At 37.4% G+C, this 12543-nt stretch overlaps 1 protein-coding gene and 1 long non-coding RNA gene across 2 annotated transcripts; both read right to left on the bottom strand.

The window, feature by feature from the left end:
- Window positions 1–63: 63 nt before the first annotated feature.
- Window positions 64–1621, bottom strand: LOC125268250. The gene is made up of 3 exons (XR_007184855.1): window positions 1109–1621; window positions 633–881; window positions 64–259 (listed from the first exon to the last, which is right to left on the bottom strand). It is a non-coding gene; the product is annotated as an uncharacterized LOC125268250 (long non-coding RNA).
- An 823-nt stretch (window positions 1622–2444) lies between these two features.
- Window positions 2445–10758, bottom strand: LOC125268249 (calpain-14-like). The gene is made up of 21 exons (XM_048190306.1): window positions 10482–10758; window positions 10322–10391; window positions 9808–9926; window positions 9574–9707; window positions 9326–9500; window positions 8222–8302; window positions 8051–8136; window positions 7902–7973; window positions 7630–7790; window positions 5501–5664; window positions 5371–5382; window positions 5075–5280; window positions 4841–4874; window positions 4700–4756; window positions 4547–4604; window positions 4368–4432; window positions 4157–4225; window positions 3989–4067; window positions 3703–3819; window positions 2945–3000; window positions 2445–2860 (listed from the first exon to the last, which is right to left on the bottom strand). The coding sequence occupies exons 1-21, from the start codon at window positions 10716–10718 to the stop codon at window positions 2834–2836; spliced, it is 2079 nt and encodes a 692-aa protein (XP_048046263.1). The 5' UTR covers window positions 10719–10758; the 3' UTR covers window positions 2445–2833.
- Between the last annotated feature and the right edge of the window lie 1785 nt (window positions 10759–12543).

The raw sequence follows: 12543 nt of genomic DNA, 5'->3' as shown, positions 1-12543 counted from the left end.
GTTGATGTGTTTATGATTTATTTTTCAAATGCACATTTTTTGATTAGCTTCAAGGATGTACTGTAAGCGTGGTGTGGACATTGCTGTTATTTATATTAAATGGCACATAATTGTGTATGACCCTCATCAAATCTACACTTGTAGCTTTTAATCACATAATATGTATTTTGTACAGCACAGCAGACTTACCTAATCTACCCTGAATGAAGTCAAACCTTGAAGTTCCTTGAACAATGTAAACAGGGTTTGGCACCAGTTCCTGAAGGAAACAAATGATTTATTTCACATTTTACAGCAGATCACACACAATCACAAGGGTGCAAATCACTATCAAGTAACAACAGTAGACCAACCTAATCAAGCTCTTCTGAAAATGCCATAGAATAAACTACAGTAAACAGTAAAGCATGCATGACTTTGCAGTTCATTTGTTGTGGACAGTAGACTTTACTACCACACACGCCTTAAAGTCAACATGACCTAGGCATCATGCCGGTCAATGAAAACCTTCATAATTTGCATTAGCATTCACATTTATGTAAGACTATTATGATCAGCAGGTTAATTTCTGAGAGTTTCTGCTATTTAATCAGCTGAATGAATTGTGTTTGTGTCAGCAGATGCTCACGTACATGTGGTCGTTTCCACACTACTCTCCAGAGCTCTTCACTCTTCAGAGGACCAAAACCAATTGATTTCATCTCTGGAGGGAACAAGTTGTCTATAAACCTCAGTTTTTCCTTTAGGCAGAACTTCTTGAGCCAGTGGAAGTCCTGATCCAGGAAGCTTTCTGGTTTGTCGGGAGTTCCCAGTCCATCTTTGACATTACGCTCTGACAAAATGTTTAAACACACACCAGGTGCTGGCATTGTGGATCAGATCTGTTGAACAGAAAGCAGCAACAAACCTGTTTACTTAGTTTTTACAGTTCAATTGACTAGATTTAGATTAGATCAACCTTTATTGAACCTTTTTAAAAAAAAAAAAAAAATGCATGACGGAACTAAAACTATTTCATTTGCATGTCAGTTTCTTTCTCATGCATGAATATTCCATGTCAAAACTGATAATGATAAATGATAACAACATGACATGATTAAAAACATACCTTTTGTCTCTTACTGTGGCTGGAAGATTATTCTGTCCTTTCCTAAGCAAAGAGCAAGAGGAAAACTGAGGAGAAGCCTTTTAAAGTCAGACTCCGCCTGCTCTTCCAGGTGTTGTGCAACTTTATGGCTCTCAGGTCAATATTTAAATATGCAAATGTCATGGTATGTAATGAGTCAAGTCTTTTACTGTGGAAGGATTCAGTCCAAAACTCACTGATAGTTCACCTTTCATCATTGAACTATGCCTTTAAATGTCCAAAACATACTTTATAAGCATAATGACACTGTAAATGCGGAGATATAATTATTGATTTTAATGGTTGTAAAAATCATAGTGCACAGAGCATAAGGTTTGCAAACAATGTGAGGTTTATCCATCTTGTCAAAAGGTGTGATTCAAGTTCAAAAGCCAAACTAGATTAGTGTCACAATGAAATCAAAATGGAATTAGTATATGAAATATTGCAGTGTTTATTATACAGTAAATGACTTATCTGTGCACATCATTGTTTTAAATTCATGTTCCTTGTAATCTTGAATCAGAATAACTTCCCCTCACTCTTGTGGCAACATCTCTTCTCTGGTGACGAGGGCGGGGCAACCTGTCACTCACATAAGATCCACCAATAGCAAACTACAACCATCCAATCAACTCCCCACAGACAAAATCAAGCCCCGCCCTACATGTGTTCTTGTTCCGGAAGCCGTTTCACTCTGATATACAGATATACATCAAAATAGAGAAGAAAAGACTAGTGCAACTTCTGGTTCCATCTGTTGCCATCGGAGCTTGGTGTGGAATTAGTTTATTAAATATTGCAGTGTTTATTATACAGTAAATGACTTATCTGTGCACATCATTGTTTTAAATTCATGTTCCTTGTAATCTTGAATCAGAATAACTTCCCCTCACTCTTGTGGTAACATCTCTTCTCTGATGATGAGGGCGGGGCAACCTGTCACTCACATGAGATCCACCAATAGAAAACCACAACCATCCAATCAACTCCCCACAGACAAAATCAAGCCCCGCCCTACATGTGTTCTTGTTCCAGAAGCCGTTTCACTCGGATATACAGATAGCATACATCATAATAGAAAAGAGTAGTGCAACTTCTGTTTGATGCCGACTTTAAACTATCTCAACTTTCCACACAATTAATTCTATATGTAAAGGTGCAATGTGTAAATTTTAGGAGTATCTATTGACAGAAATGCAATATAATATACATAACTATGTTTTCAGTGGTGTATAAAGACCTCCATGTTAAGTCGCCATTTTACGCCGGCATGTTTCTACAGTAGCCCTAAACGGACAAACTGCTCTCGCACAAACCGATCGTTTCGTGTCTTAGGACATCAATGTGTCGTCACGAGCCGCAGGGTTTAATTTGGATTTGTCTGTGCATGTTTTTTTATTCTCATAGATGGTGTTACCGTTTCAATGCATTATACAACTGACAGACGGCAACGGTTGGAGTTAAAAATCATCATTTGTGTTCTACTGAAGAAACAAAGTCACCTACATCTTGGATGCCCTGGGGGTAAGCAGATAAACATCAAATTTTCATTTTTGGGTGAACTATCCCTTTAACAAGCCCCCATTATGCAAAATGTATCAAGTATGAAAATAAAGTTGCAGAATTTAAGTCTTAGATTTGTGTATTTTATAGCTGTATGGGTCTGAGAAGTCTGCCGAGGATCCATGTTCTGTCTCATCTGGCTCATGAGTACAGGGTGAGATGCATCCACTACAAGAACAGAGTTACAAATTATGATTTTTATTAATCTTACTATGAATTCTGATGAATGAAATATTTGCATAAAAACATTACTTCATTTTCTCCCAGCATCATGTTTGGCCCCCCAGCAGAGAGTCTCTTGAATGTTTCTGGTGATAATAATATTATGAGTTTACATACAGTGAGTGACAGCAATGATTAACATCAATCATCCAGACAACAATATCATGCACTACAGAGGTTAGGTGTGGATGTTATGCTGTCATTGCATTATCTTGAAAATAATGCATCTATGAAAAATCCATAACTTATTAAATTAATTTATTTCTTATCTTATACCCCCCCCCCCCCCCCCTTCTTTAGGCACCTTGTTGTGTTCAATCCAATATTTTCTTATTAATTAGTTTAAATACCTATTACCAAGTTTTAAGACCATTTAACTTTTATATCTTTAACCCAAAAAGTCTGTCCTCATTTATTCACCCTCAAGTTGTTTTAAACCTTCCTTTCTTTTGTTGGGCACAAAACAAGATATTTTGAAGAATAGTATGAAAAAAAAAAAAATACTTTGAAAGCCAATGGGGATCAGAAACTCTTAGTTACCCACATTCTTCAAAATATTTTCTTTTGTGCCCAACAGAAGAAAGAAACTCATACAGGTTTAGGACAACTTGAAGGTGAGTAAATGATGACAGAATTTTTATTTTTGGGTGAACTATCCCTTTAAGGGAACATTCCATTTTTGCAAACATTATGGGAATGTTACTTTTGAATGTTCCCTGAACGTTCTAAAACAAGTAGCAACATTTAAAAAACATTAAACAAATGTCCAACTAAAGTTTCAGACTCACTGGCCATGCCGTCCATGCGCAGTACGAGGACAACAAAGTTTTCTAGAGTAATTTCACCGCTGGAGTCACCATATCGGAGAGCCATGAGATTCAGCATACTGTCACTCAATATAAACCCTTGAGAAATCAAACATATTAGCAAGTTCATTCTGATGGTTTGTATGATAGGTAAATATATGGTGCTGGAACATCATTACATTATATGACAGTATATGAAAGTATATGACTTTAAGATCAGTTGAGAACATGAACAGTTGAAGTCAGTCTTAAGAGAAAATAAAGTTACCTGTAAATTTAAGAGCATTTTGGAGTTCATTCAGGGACAGACTTCCAGTGTGAGAAACATCCATGTCATAGAAAATATTCTGAGAAACAGACCAGAGAACAGAGCAATTGCAACCAATAATGTAGAAAATTTAATGAGAAAATTATTTAGAAATTTGTGGATCATTACCTTTAGAAAAATGGCTCTTTTCCACAAACGGAGGCATTCAAATTCACTGAGCGTTCCAGTGACACTGAGCTGTATTGTTGTGTTAAAGAGCATCATGAAACAGTGAAATGTGATAAATTAGATTTTTTGTTCCAGAATTCACAAATGGCAAATGACAAGCACAAGTGTCTGAAAGCCTTTTCTCCCTCTGATCCTTCATAGTAGAGGATACATCCATCAGAGCCACCATGCTCTTACACAAATCCAAGCTGAATCCTTTCGTTTTCTGTGAATGTCCTGAGAGATCAGACAAAAAACATGCAGAATCACAGATAAATGGAAGCAAAACAGGAATATGTGCTTTAAATTATAAGCTGATTGTGACTTTTCTCTGGAAGGATGAAACATCACCTGCATAAAGATTCTCATTCAGAAGTCTCTGAAGCTGCTCAGCGTCCACCTCTCCGTACTTACAGAAACAGACAATTATCAGATAACAGATCAAAAAATTTTCAGTAAATATCATAATCATTCACATTCTCTCATAATCCAGAACTGCTGTACCTTATCTGCATATTGTAGAAAGAGCTGGAAGGAATCATCATTATCCCTGGGAATCATCTGAGAGAAATATTTATACTTTCAGAACACATATATGTACAACACACACATATACACACACACACACACAAATATATGATATACCTTTGTTCTTATCATGCCATATCCAGAAGAGTCTCTGAAGACACAAAATCAAAATCTTTGTAGTCCAACATTACATTATATTAGACTACTAAAAACTTTAAAATAGCTGTGTGTGATTTTATTTTCAAATGGTTTCTCGCTTCCCAGTTTAATAAGCAGAGGCATCATAAACATGTTTGTTTGAGCATCATCTCAATCAGCCCATCACTTAATGTTAATAATGCGAAGGCTTACTCAATGACGGCTTCTGTCTTTGAATAGACTGTCAGAAGGAAGGATGAAGCTTCATTTGGCTGGAAAGTCGAAGGAACGATGAGGTAGTCGCCTGCTTTGAATCTGAAAAACTCCATGATTTCCCGAGCATTGATGTAGGATTTGGTTTTTCCAACAGGATTGGTTTTGAAGAAAGAGCCAGGGAATTTTTCCTTTCGGTCCTTTAACTGGTGAATAAGCAAAAACATTCATTCATTGTCCTTGCAAAACAAACTCAAAATTCAACTAAATGTATCAGGAACATGGTCAATACGTACATGAGCTGGCACCTGCAAGAGTTACAGAAAACAAATATAAACGTTCAAATACTCAGTATTATATTCAAATGAAGTTCTTTTGCAAACTTAAAATAGACATTACAAGTTTTTAAAATGCTTTTTTACAAACCTTATAAATTTTAAAGCCAATATGGAAATTGGTTGCCAAGTGCCTGTTTCTCTTGTGAGATTTCTGAATGAGAGACACGAGGAGATTTGGAGAGCTTTCATCTCTTGGGTCTTCAACAGTCTGCTTTAGAGTCACACGAAACTGGGGATTTTTTGAAAAACTCTCTACGAATGCAAAAAAAAGGAGACACTTCTGAATCTGTTCACCAGGCTAAGATATTTCAACAAAGACAAAGCTGTAATATAAACACTATGTTAGTGCAATTGCTGTTTGTAAAATGCTTAAACAGTATCAGTAAAAATAGTTGTAGTACGTATAATATAATAATATAGCTGCGAGCAGCAATTATCGGGGGGTTCAATTGCTTTAAGGCCTTTAAGCACATGTGTAAAAAAGTATTGTGATTCATTCAACAAGCCCGTAACAAACTAGATCAGAGGTGTAAATGACCACTTACAGCCAATACAGGCACTTTACTAAGGAGGAAATATATGTTTTTTAATGCTTTTTAACTGTTATAGCACCAGTTATCGTCCTAACTCCATAAAAGTCTGCATGCTTGTTTAGAGCCATATGTCACATGTGCTCACCTAGTTTTGTGACGTTCTGAGTTTACGTTTAGGCTTATTTGTACATTTGACCACGCCCATTTTCTAAATGACCCTGTTTTAGCTACCAAAAGGGTAAAGTTCAACATTTTCTTTTTATAATTATTGACCTAGAGAGTCCAGTACTGCATTGGAGTATTTTAAGATCCTTCTTTTTGCATACAAAGCATTGCACAACTTGGCCCCGGATTATATTTCTGATTTTATTAAGCCATACACAGTTGTTAGGTCATTAAGATCTTGTGATCAGTTACTTTTATCTGTCCCTCGTTCTCGTTGCAAATCAAAAGATGATTGAGCTTTCTCTGTAGCCGCCCCAAAGCTCTGGAACTGTCTACCTTTGTGTATCAGGGCCTCTCCATCACTGGATGTTTTTAAAACCAGTTTAAAGACTTATTTTTACTCTTTAACATTCGAGTGATGCTGTGCATGACACCAACTATAGAAAAAATAACTTGACTTGACTTGATTGGATTTATTGAGGTTGAGCGAAAAACTTAGGACTAGTAAAAGTAGGTTTTTTTTTTACATAACCGCAAATATTTAATGAACAATTTGATTGACAGCAGTGGTTCTTGAGGCAAAGTTGTTCAGCATGAGGAGATCTATTAAATGATATGAATATTGTGTGTATGTGTGAAACTCTCATAAATGCGTAAAACTATTTGTTGCCACCTAGAGGCCGATTTCTTTCAAAAATTCTCACAGGCCTCTAGGGCCTTGAGTCAAACAGGCCAAGTAAGTTTCATTCCGATCGACCTCCGTTAACCCTGTCTGATAGCTGCTCAAACTTCATTGGCCAATGGTGGACGCATTTATCGAGATACGCGAATGTCCTCAAAGGCAGTCTTGGCACCTTGGACAAAGATATTGCATGCCAATTTTCAAGTCAGTCAGACAGGGTTTGCATAGCAATAATAGCCATTTTTAAGATTTTTTCCAGTTATAGCACCAACAAGTGGCAAGTCGCCACATTTTTTTTTTTTTTTTTTTTTCATGTGACCAAAGATTGAGCCCATACACACGTGTTCCAAGTTTGGTGAAAATATCTCATTCCATTCATGAGTTATAGCCATTTTTGTAAAAGTGGCTCTGCCCACTTCAAACGTTTTGGTGGCCCTTAGAGACCATTCATCAAAATTTAAACTTTTTTTTGATAATTATTGACAATCAGGCTCCAGAGAATCTTGCTGCTCTGGTTTTTGAGCCAAAAACCGTTCTCAAAAGTAGGTTTTTCAAAATATCCAAAATACCCCAAATTCAAGGATTCCAAAGGATTCCAACGATATAGCCCAAAGTACGCTTAACGGTTTAGGAGTAATGAGCGATTTCATATTTCACTGCTGTGGTGCCCCCCTCAGGTCGATCGGGGCGAGCCTTGGTGAAGTTGTAGACAGTGTGAGTACTACCAGCCCTCAAAGTTTCAAGTCTCTATGACTTATGGTTTGGATCCTTGGAAAATGTAACAATTACAACAGGGTTTCAGCGCTACACGCTTGAACCCCTAATGAGTTAGTTTACCTAGGTCATTTGAACAACCGCCAGCTGTTGTTCCAATCACCCACTGGCCTTTGTGCACTTCAGTTTTCCAGGCTGAAGAGTAAGATCCAGCAAGAAAGTTCACATCCGAACAACATATATCCAAATCTGAAAAGTTCCTGCAGAAATCCTCCATTGACATCCTGCAGAGACAGAAAACTGGCTATAAAATAATGTGCAATTACATAGAGTACATATATAAAAAGCAAGAGATATAAAGCATTGATATTAAAAACATTCTTAGTTCTGCTCACCAGAATTCTCCATTGTCGAGCACAACGTTGTATTTTTGGTCCTCGGGACGTACAAATTCCCACAAAGGGGATCTAAAGAGACCAGATTAACAAGATATCAGATGCCTAATTGATGTAGAGATATGTAGGAATATAGAAATGTGGGTCACCTGTCGCTCCAGTCCCTGTTCCACTCTCCTTGACCCCAAGGGTTAAAGATCCTCACCAGCTTCACTGGACGACCTCTACATACAACCTGTGATACTGTATTTATCAGCTTACTGATACTAAACACTTTGAAACTGCAAGATGCAACAGAATGTTTTATAAGAAGTTCTCACCTCTGCAACTCCTGTGACCGCGTACGCATGCATTTCCACAAGGCCATTGGGTAACACATTATTTTGCAGCAGACCTGCTTGCTAAAAGGAACAAAATGATTTTATGACTTCTGTAGGCCTATGAATTGTACATTACATATTGTATGACTGCTTCTTTACAGGTAGGTGTCATGATCACTAGTGGGAGTGCCCTATTCGGCCACTAGAGGGCACTCCAACCCGGACTCTTGTTTTCTTTTGGACTTGATTTCCCATAACACACTTCCCGGACTCATTATCCTGTTTCATTGCACCCAGCTGTTTTGTGTTAATTCATTAGTGTCTGTCTATTTATTCCTGGGTTGTTTCTGCTTTTGTTATGGTGTTTTCATGTATAGTTTCTGGTTTTTATGTTTTGGTTTTCCTTGTGTTTTTTCTCGTTTTTGTATGGACTGTTTCTGTGGATTTTGACCCTTGCCTGTTGGATTACGTTTCTGGATTACCCCATTAAAGCTGCACATGGATCTAACCTTCTCGTCTCTGTGCTATACATGACAGTAGGTCACTAGTCTGTTCTGAATGCAGAAAAAACGATGCTAAATGCAAATAATAAAATACAACTATTTAATAGTTGGAACAGCAAAAGGCTTAACTACTTTTTAAAGGCAGGATAAAAATCTTGTGGTTGACAGTGTGCAACCAATCAAACAGGTGCAAGTTCATCTGTCGGTAAAAGCAAGTATTGCATTTCTGGTTATTAAATGTTACTTTGAAATGTATTCATTTGAGTCTAATTTTAAAAATGCTAATTCTAAACTAATTTTAAAGTCCGCAGAAGACTTCTTTCCAACAGTCAAAGCGGCGTTACATCATAAAAGTGCGGATTAATAGGAAGACCGCGAGTATTTAGGGAGCCATTTGGGACGGGGCCTAACTTGCAGCCTTCCATTTGAGAAGCACCCTAGAAGCTTTAACGCGTTCACCTTCCATTTAATGAAAGTCTAAGGTTAGAGTGACACTTAGCGATTAAAAGTAGCAATTACTTTTGCTACAGCTGTGAAAGTACACCCTGTCAAGTAAACAAAAATACCACAAAGACTACAGGTTCAGGATCACAGTCTTTACCCCTCCAGGAGTGCCACATCCCATCAGGGATTCTGATTGGCTGGCTCGTCTCATGGCGTCCCACAGCTTGTCTGATGCTTCACTCAGTTTAATGGTCATGTGTGGTCCACCAGTGAAGTCCATGATAGCTTCTGATATGCTTCCTGCATCCATATCCGCATAAGAGCCACACACTCTGGAAAAGATATAGACAATGTTCAAGACACAATTTCCAGAATATAAAACTCTTTTATTAAACTGAAACATACTTAGCATAAGCTTTCTCTAACAAAGCAGGCCAGAATTCATTTGGTCTTTTAGACCGAACAAAGATGAGTTGGCCGTCAATAGTTGGTAGTTTGTCATCGACAACCACATCCACCCATGATCCAAATCTCCAGAACTGAAAACAAAACATGTTAGAGGTTAAGCTATTATTAAACATATACAGAAGCTTCAATTCTTAAAGGAATTGTTCAGCCAAAAATGGTTTCGACATTTACCTTAAAGTGAAATATTCCTGCATAATCCACAGAGAAATTTTGATCATCCTGGATAACCTGCTTCATAATTCGTTTTTGAAATGTAAGAGCTCCAACCGATGCCAGAAACCAGCAGTTACCTTCACACACACACACACACACTGTACAAACCGTATTTTCTATCGTCCTACACTACCCATATCCCTAAACCTACCCATCACAGGAAACTGTGCACATTTTTACTCTCTCAAAAAAACTCATTCTGTATGATTTTTTGAAAAAAAAAAAAAAAATGTGGACATGGGATAATGTCCTCATAAGTCACTTTTTTTTCTACTTCAGTGGCCAAATTATTCACTTAAAGTGTGTTTGACTGATTTATTGCTTTATTGCACTTCCACTTTATCGATACCACTTTAATGATACATGCAAGAGAGTAGAGAGTATTTAGTTCTAGACTCATTAAATCTACACGTACAGCTAATCAATTTCAAAGTTTATTTTGTGTTAATAATGTACAGCACAGCAGACCTACCTAACACACCCTGGATGATGTCAAACCTCGAGGTTCCTTGAACAATATAAACAGGGTTCGGCACCAGTTCCTGAAGGAAAGAGATGATTTATTTCACACTATACAGCAGATCACACTCTCATCTTTAGGGTACAAATGGCTATCAAGTAGAAATACGTACATGTGGTCGTCTCCACACCACTCTCTGGAGGTCTTCATGTGTCAGAGAGCCCAGACCGAGAGATTTCATCTCTGGAGGGAACAAGTTGTCTATAAATCTCAGTTTTTCCTTTAGGCAGAACTGCTTGAGCCGGTGGAAGTCCTGATCCAGGAATGTTTCCGGATTGTCGGGAGATCCATGTCCATCTTTGACATTACGCTCTGACAAAATGTTTAAACACACACCAGGTGCTGGCATTGTGGATCAGATCTGTTGAAAATTCTTTATTAGAATTACATTGTGAAAAGCATAATTATAGGGCGAATGAAATTAATGCAATACATTATTATTTAACTTTAAACATAAAGTTTGTTTAAAGTATATAGATGTGCAAAAAAAAAAAAAAAAAAAAAAAATGAACTAAATCAAATTTTTTCTTAGAATGTATATTCATGCATTCTATCATATGCATGAAAATTCCATGCAAAACTGAAATGATAGCATGATAAATCATACCTTCTCTCTCTCTCTTATTGTATTTGGTAGATTATTCAGTCTTTTCCGACGGAAAAAGCATGCAGGACGAAGCCTCAGAAGAACCCTTTTTATAACTGACTCCGCCCACTCATCCAGGTGTGATGTAACTTTATGACTTTTAGGTCAATATTTGAATGGAGAACATACAGATCAAAACGCAGCACAGTGGCATGCTGAAAAACCTCTTCACATGATGTATCATCATCATATATGTCTGAACATCATATAATGTTATACTGTAAAAGATGAAGTGCTATGCAGGCTATGTAAGACAAAATTGGCTGGTTAGACGGAAATACTGAGCTAAACTGCAAACTGTTTGCCCTCTCTGTCTTCACCGTTCCCAAATCTCAGCCCTCAAATACATACATTTTTACTTTAAAAACTATATAAAAATGTCTATAAAGGGTAATGAGTAAAGGGAATACCTTATAGTTCCTATTGAAACAACCAGTTCTTTATTTACCCTTGTAAGTTCACAAGTACCCTTGTAAGACTCAGGAGGACTTCTGACAGGACGAAGTCTCAGAAGAACCCTTTTATCTGACTCCGCCCACTCATCCAGGTGTGATGTATCTTTATGACTGTTAGGTCACTATTTGAATGGAGAACATACAGATCAAAGAGCAGCACAGTGGCATGCTGAAAAACCTCTTCACATGATGTATTATCATCATATATGTCTGAACCTCATATAATGACCTCATAATAAATCTGGCAGACATAAACACAGGTGGAATTTCAATGCAAAGAAGAGGTTTCAAAGAATCTGAAACCACAGATCAGGGTCATAAATTAATAAAAGAAGACGGAAAAAGGCAGTTTTTGGCAGCACAAGCAATCAAAAAGCCTACAGTAGCAGTTTGTCTTTCATTGCACCTTGATTACAGTCATAACAATATAACAACCAATAAGTCATTTTAGTTGCACCCCAAATGACGCACTACACACTATGTACTTATGCACTATGTGCTCATCCATGTAGTGCGTGAATTGTATTTTATCATTTAAAGGTGCCCTAGAATGCTTTTTCACAAGATGTAATATAAGTCTAAGGTGTCCCCTGAATGTGTCTGTGAAGCTTCAGCTCAAAATACCCCATAGATTTTTTTTTTATTCATTTTTGTAACTGCCTATTTTGGGGCATCATTAAATATGCGCCGATTCAGGCTGCTTCCCCTTTAAATCCTCACGCTCCCTGCCCCCCGAGCTCACGACTCTAATACATTGCATAAACAAAGTTCTCACAGCTAATATAACCCTCAAAATGGATCTTTACAAAATGTTCATCATGCATGTTGCATGCATGCATTAGATCATTTAAGTACAGGGCCGGGTCTAGGGGGGGGCTAGGGGGGGCATTGCCCCCCAGAATTTCCTTGTGCCCCCCCAAAAATGTGCAGCCAACAATAAAAATGAATAAGCCTACATAAACATTAAAAACGTCTTATCTATTGAATAAGGATCGGCCACTTTAATCACAGAAAAAAAAGTGAATATTATGCTTATAATGATATTTAATCTCACAAAAATGGACTTAAAATCC

This window comes from Megalobrama amblycephala, linkage group LG5, assembly GCF_018812025.1.
Source record: "Megalobrama amblycephala isolate DHTTF-2021 linkage group LG5, ASM1881202v1, whole genome shotgun sequence".
Lineage (NCBI taxonomy): Eukaryota > Metazoa > Chordata > Actinopteri > Cypriniformes > Xenocyprididae > Megalobrama > Megalobrama amblycephala.
Note: the sequence above shows the minus strand (reverse complement) of the source record. Positions and strands in the feature narration are given on the sequence as shown.

Coding starts and splice junctions, on each gene's coding strand:
- LOC125268249 (XM_048190306.1), bottom strand. CDS start 10,718: ATGCCAGCACCTGGTGTGTGTTTAAACATTTTGTCAGAGCGTAATGTC. Junction 4,605..4,699: donor TTCTACAATATGCAGATAAG/GTACAGCAGTTC, acceptor TGTTTCTGTAAG/TACGGAGAGGTGGACGCTGA. Junction 4,068..4,156: donor AAAGAGCCATTTTTCTAAAG/GTAATGATCCAC, acceptor TCTGTTTCTCAG/AATATTTTCTATGACATGGA.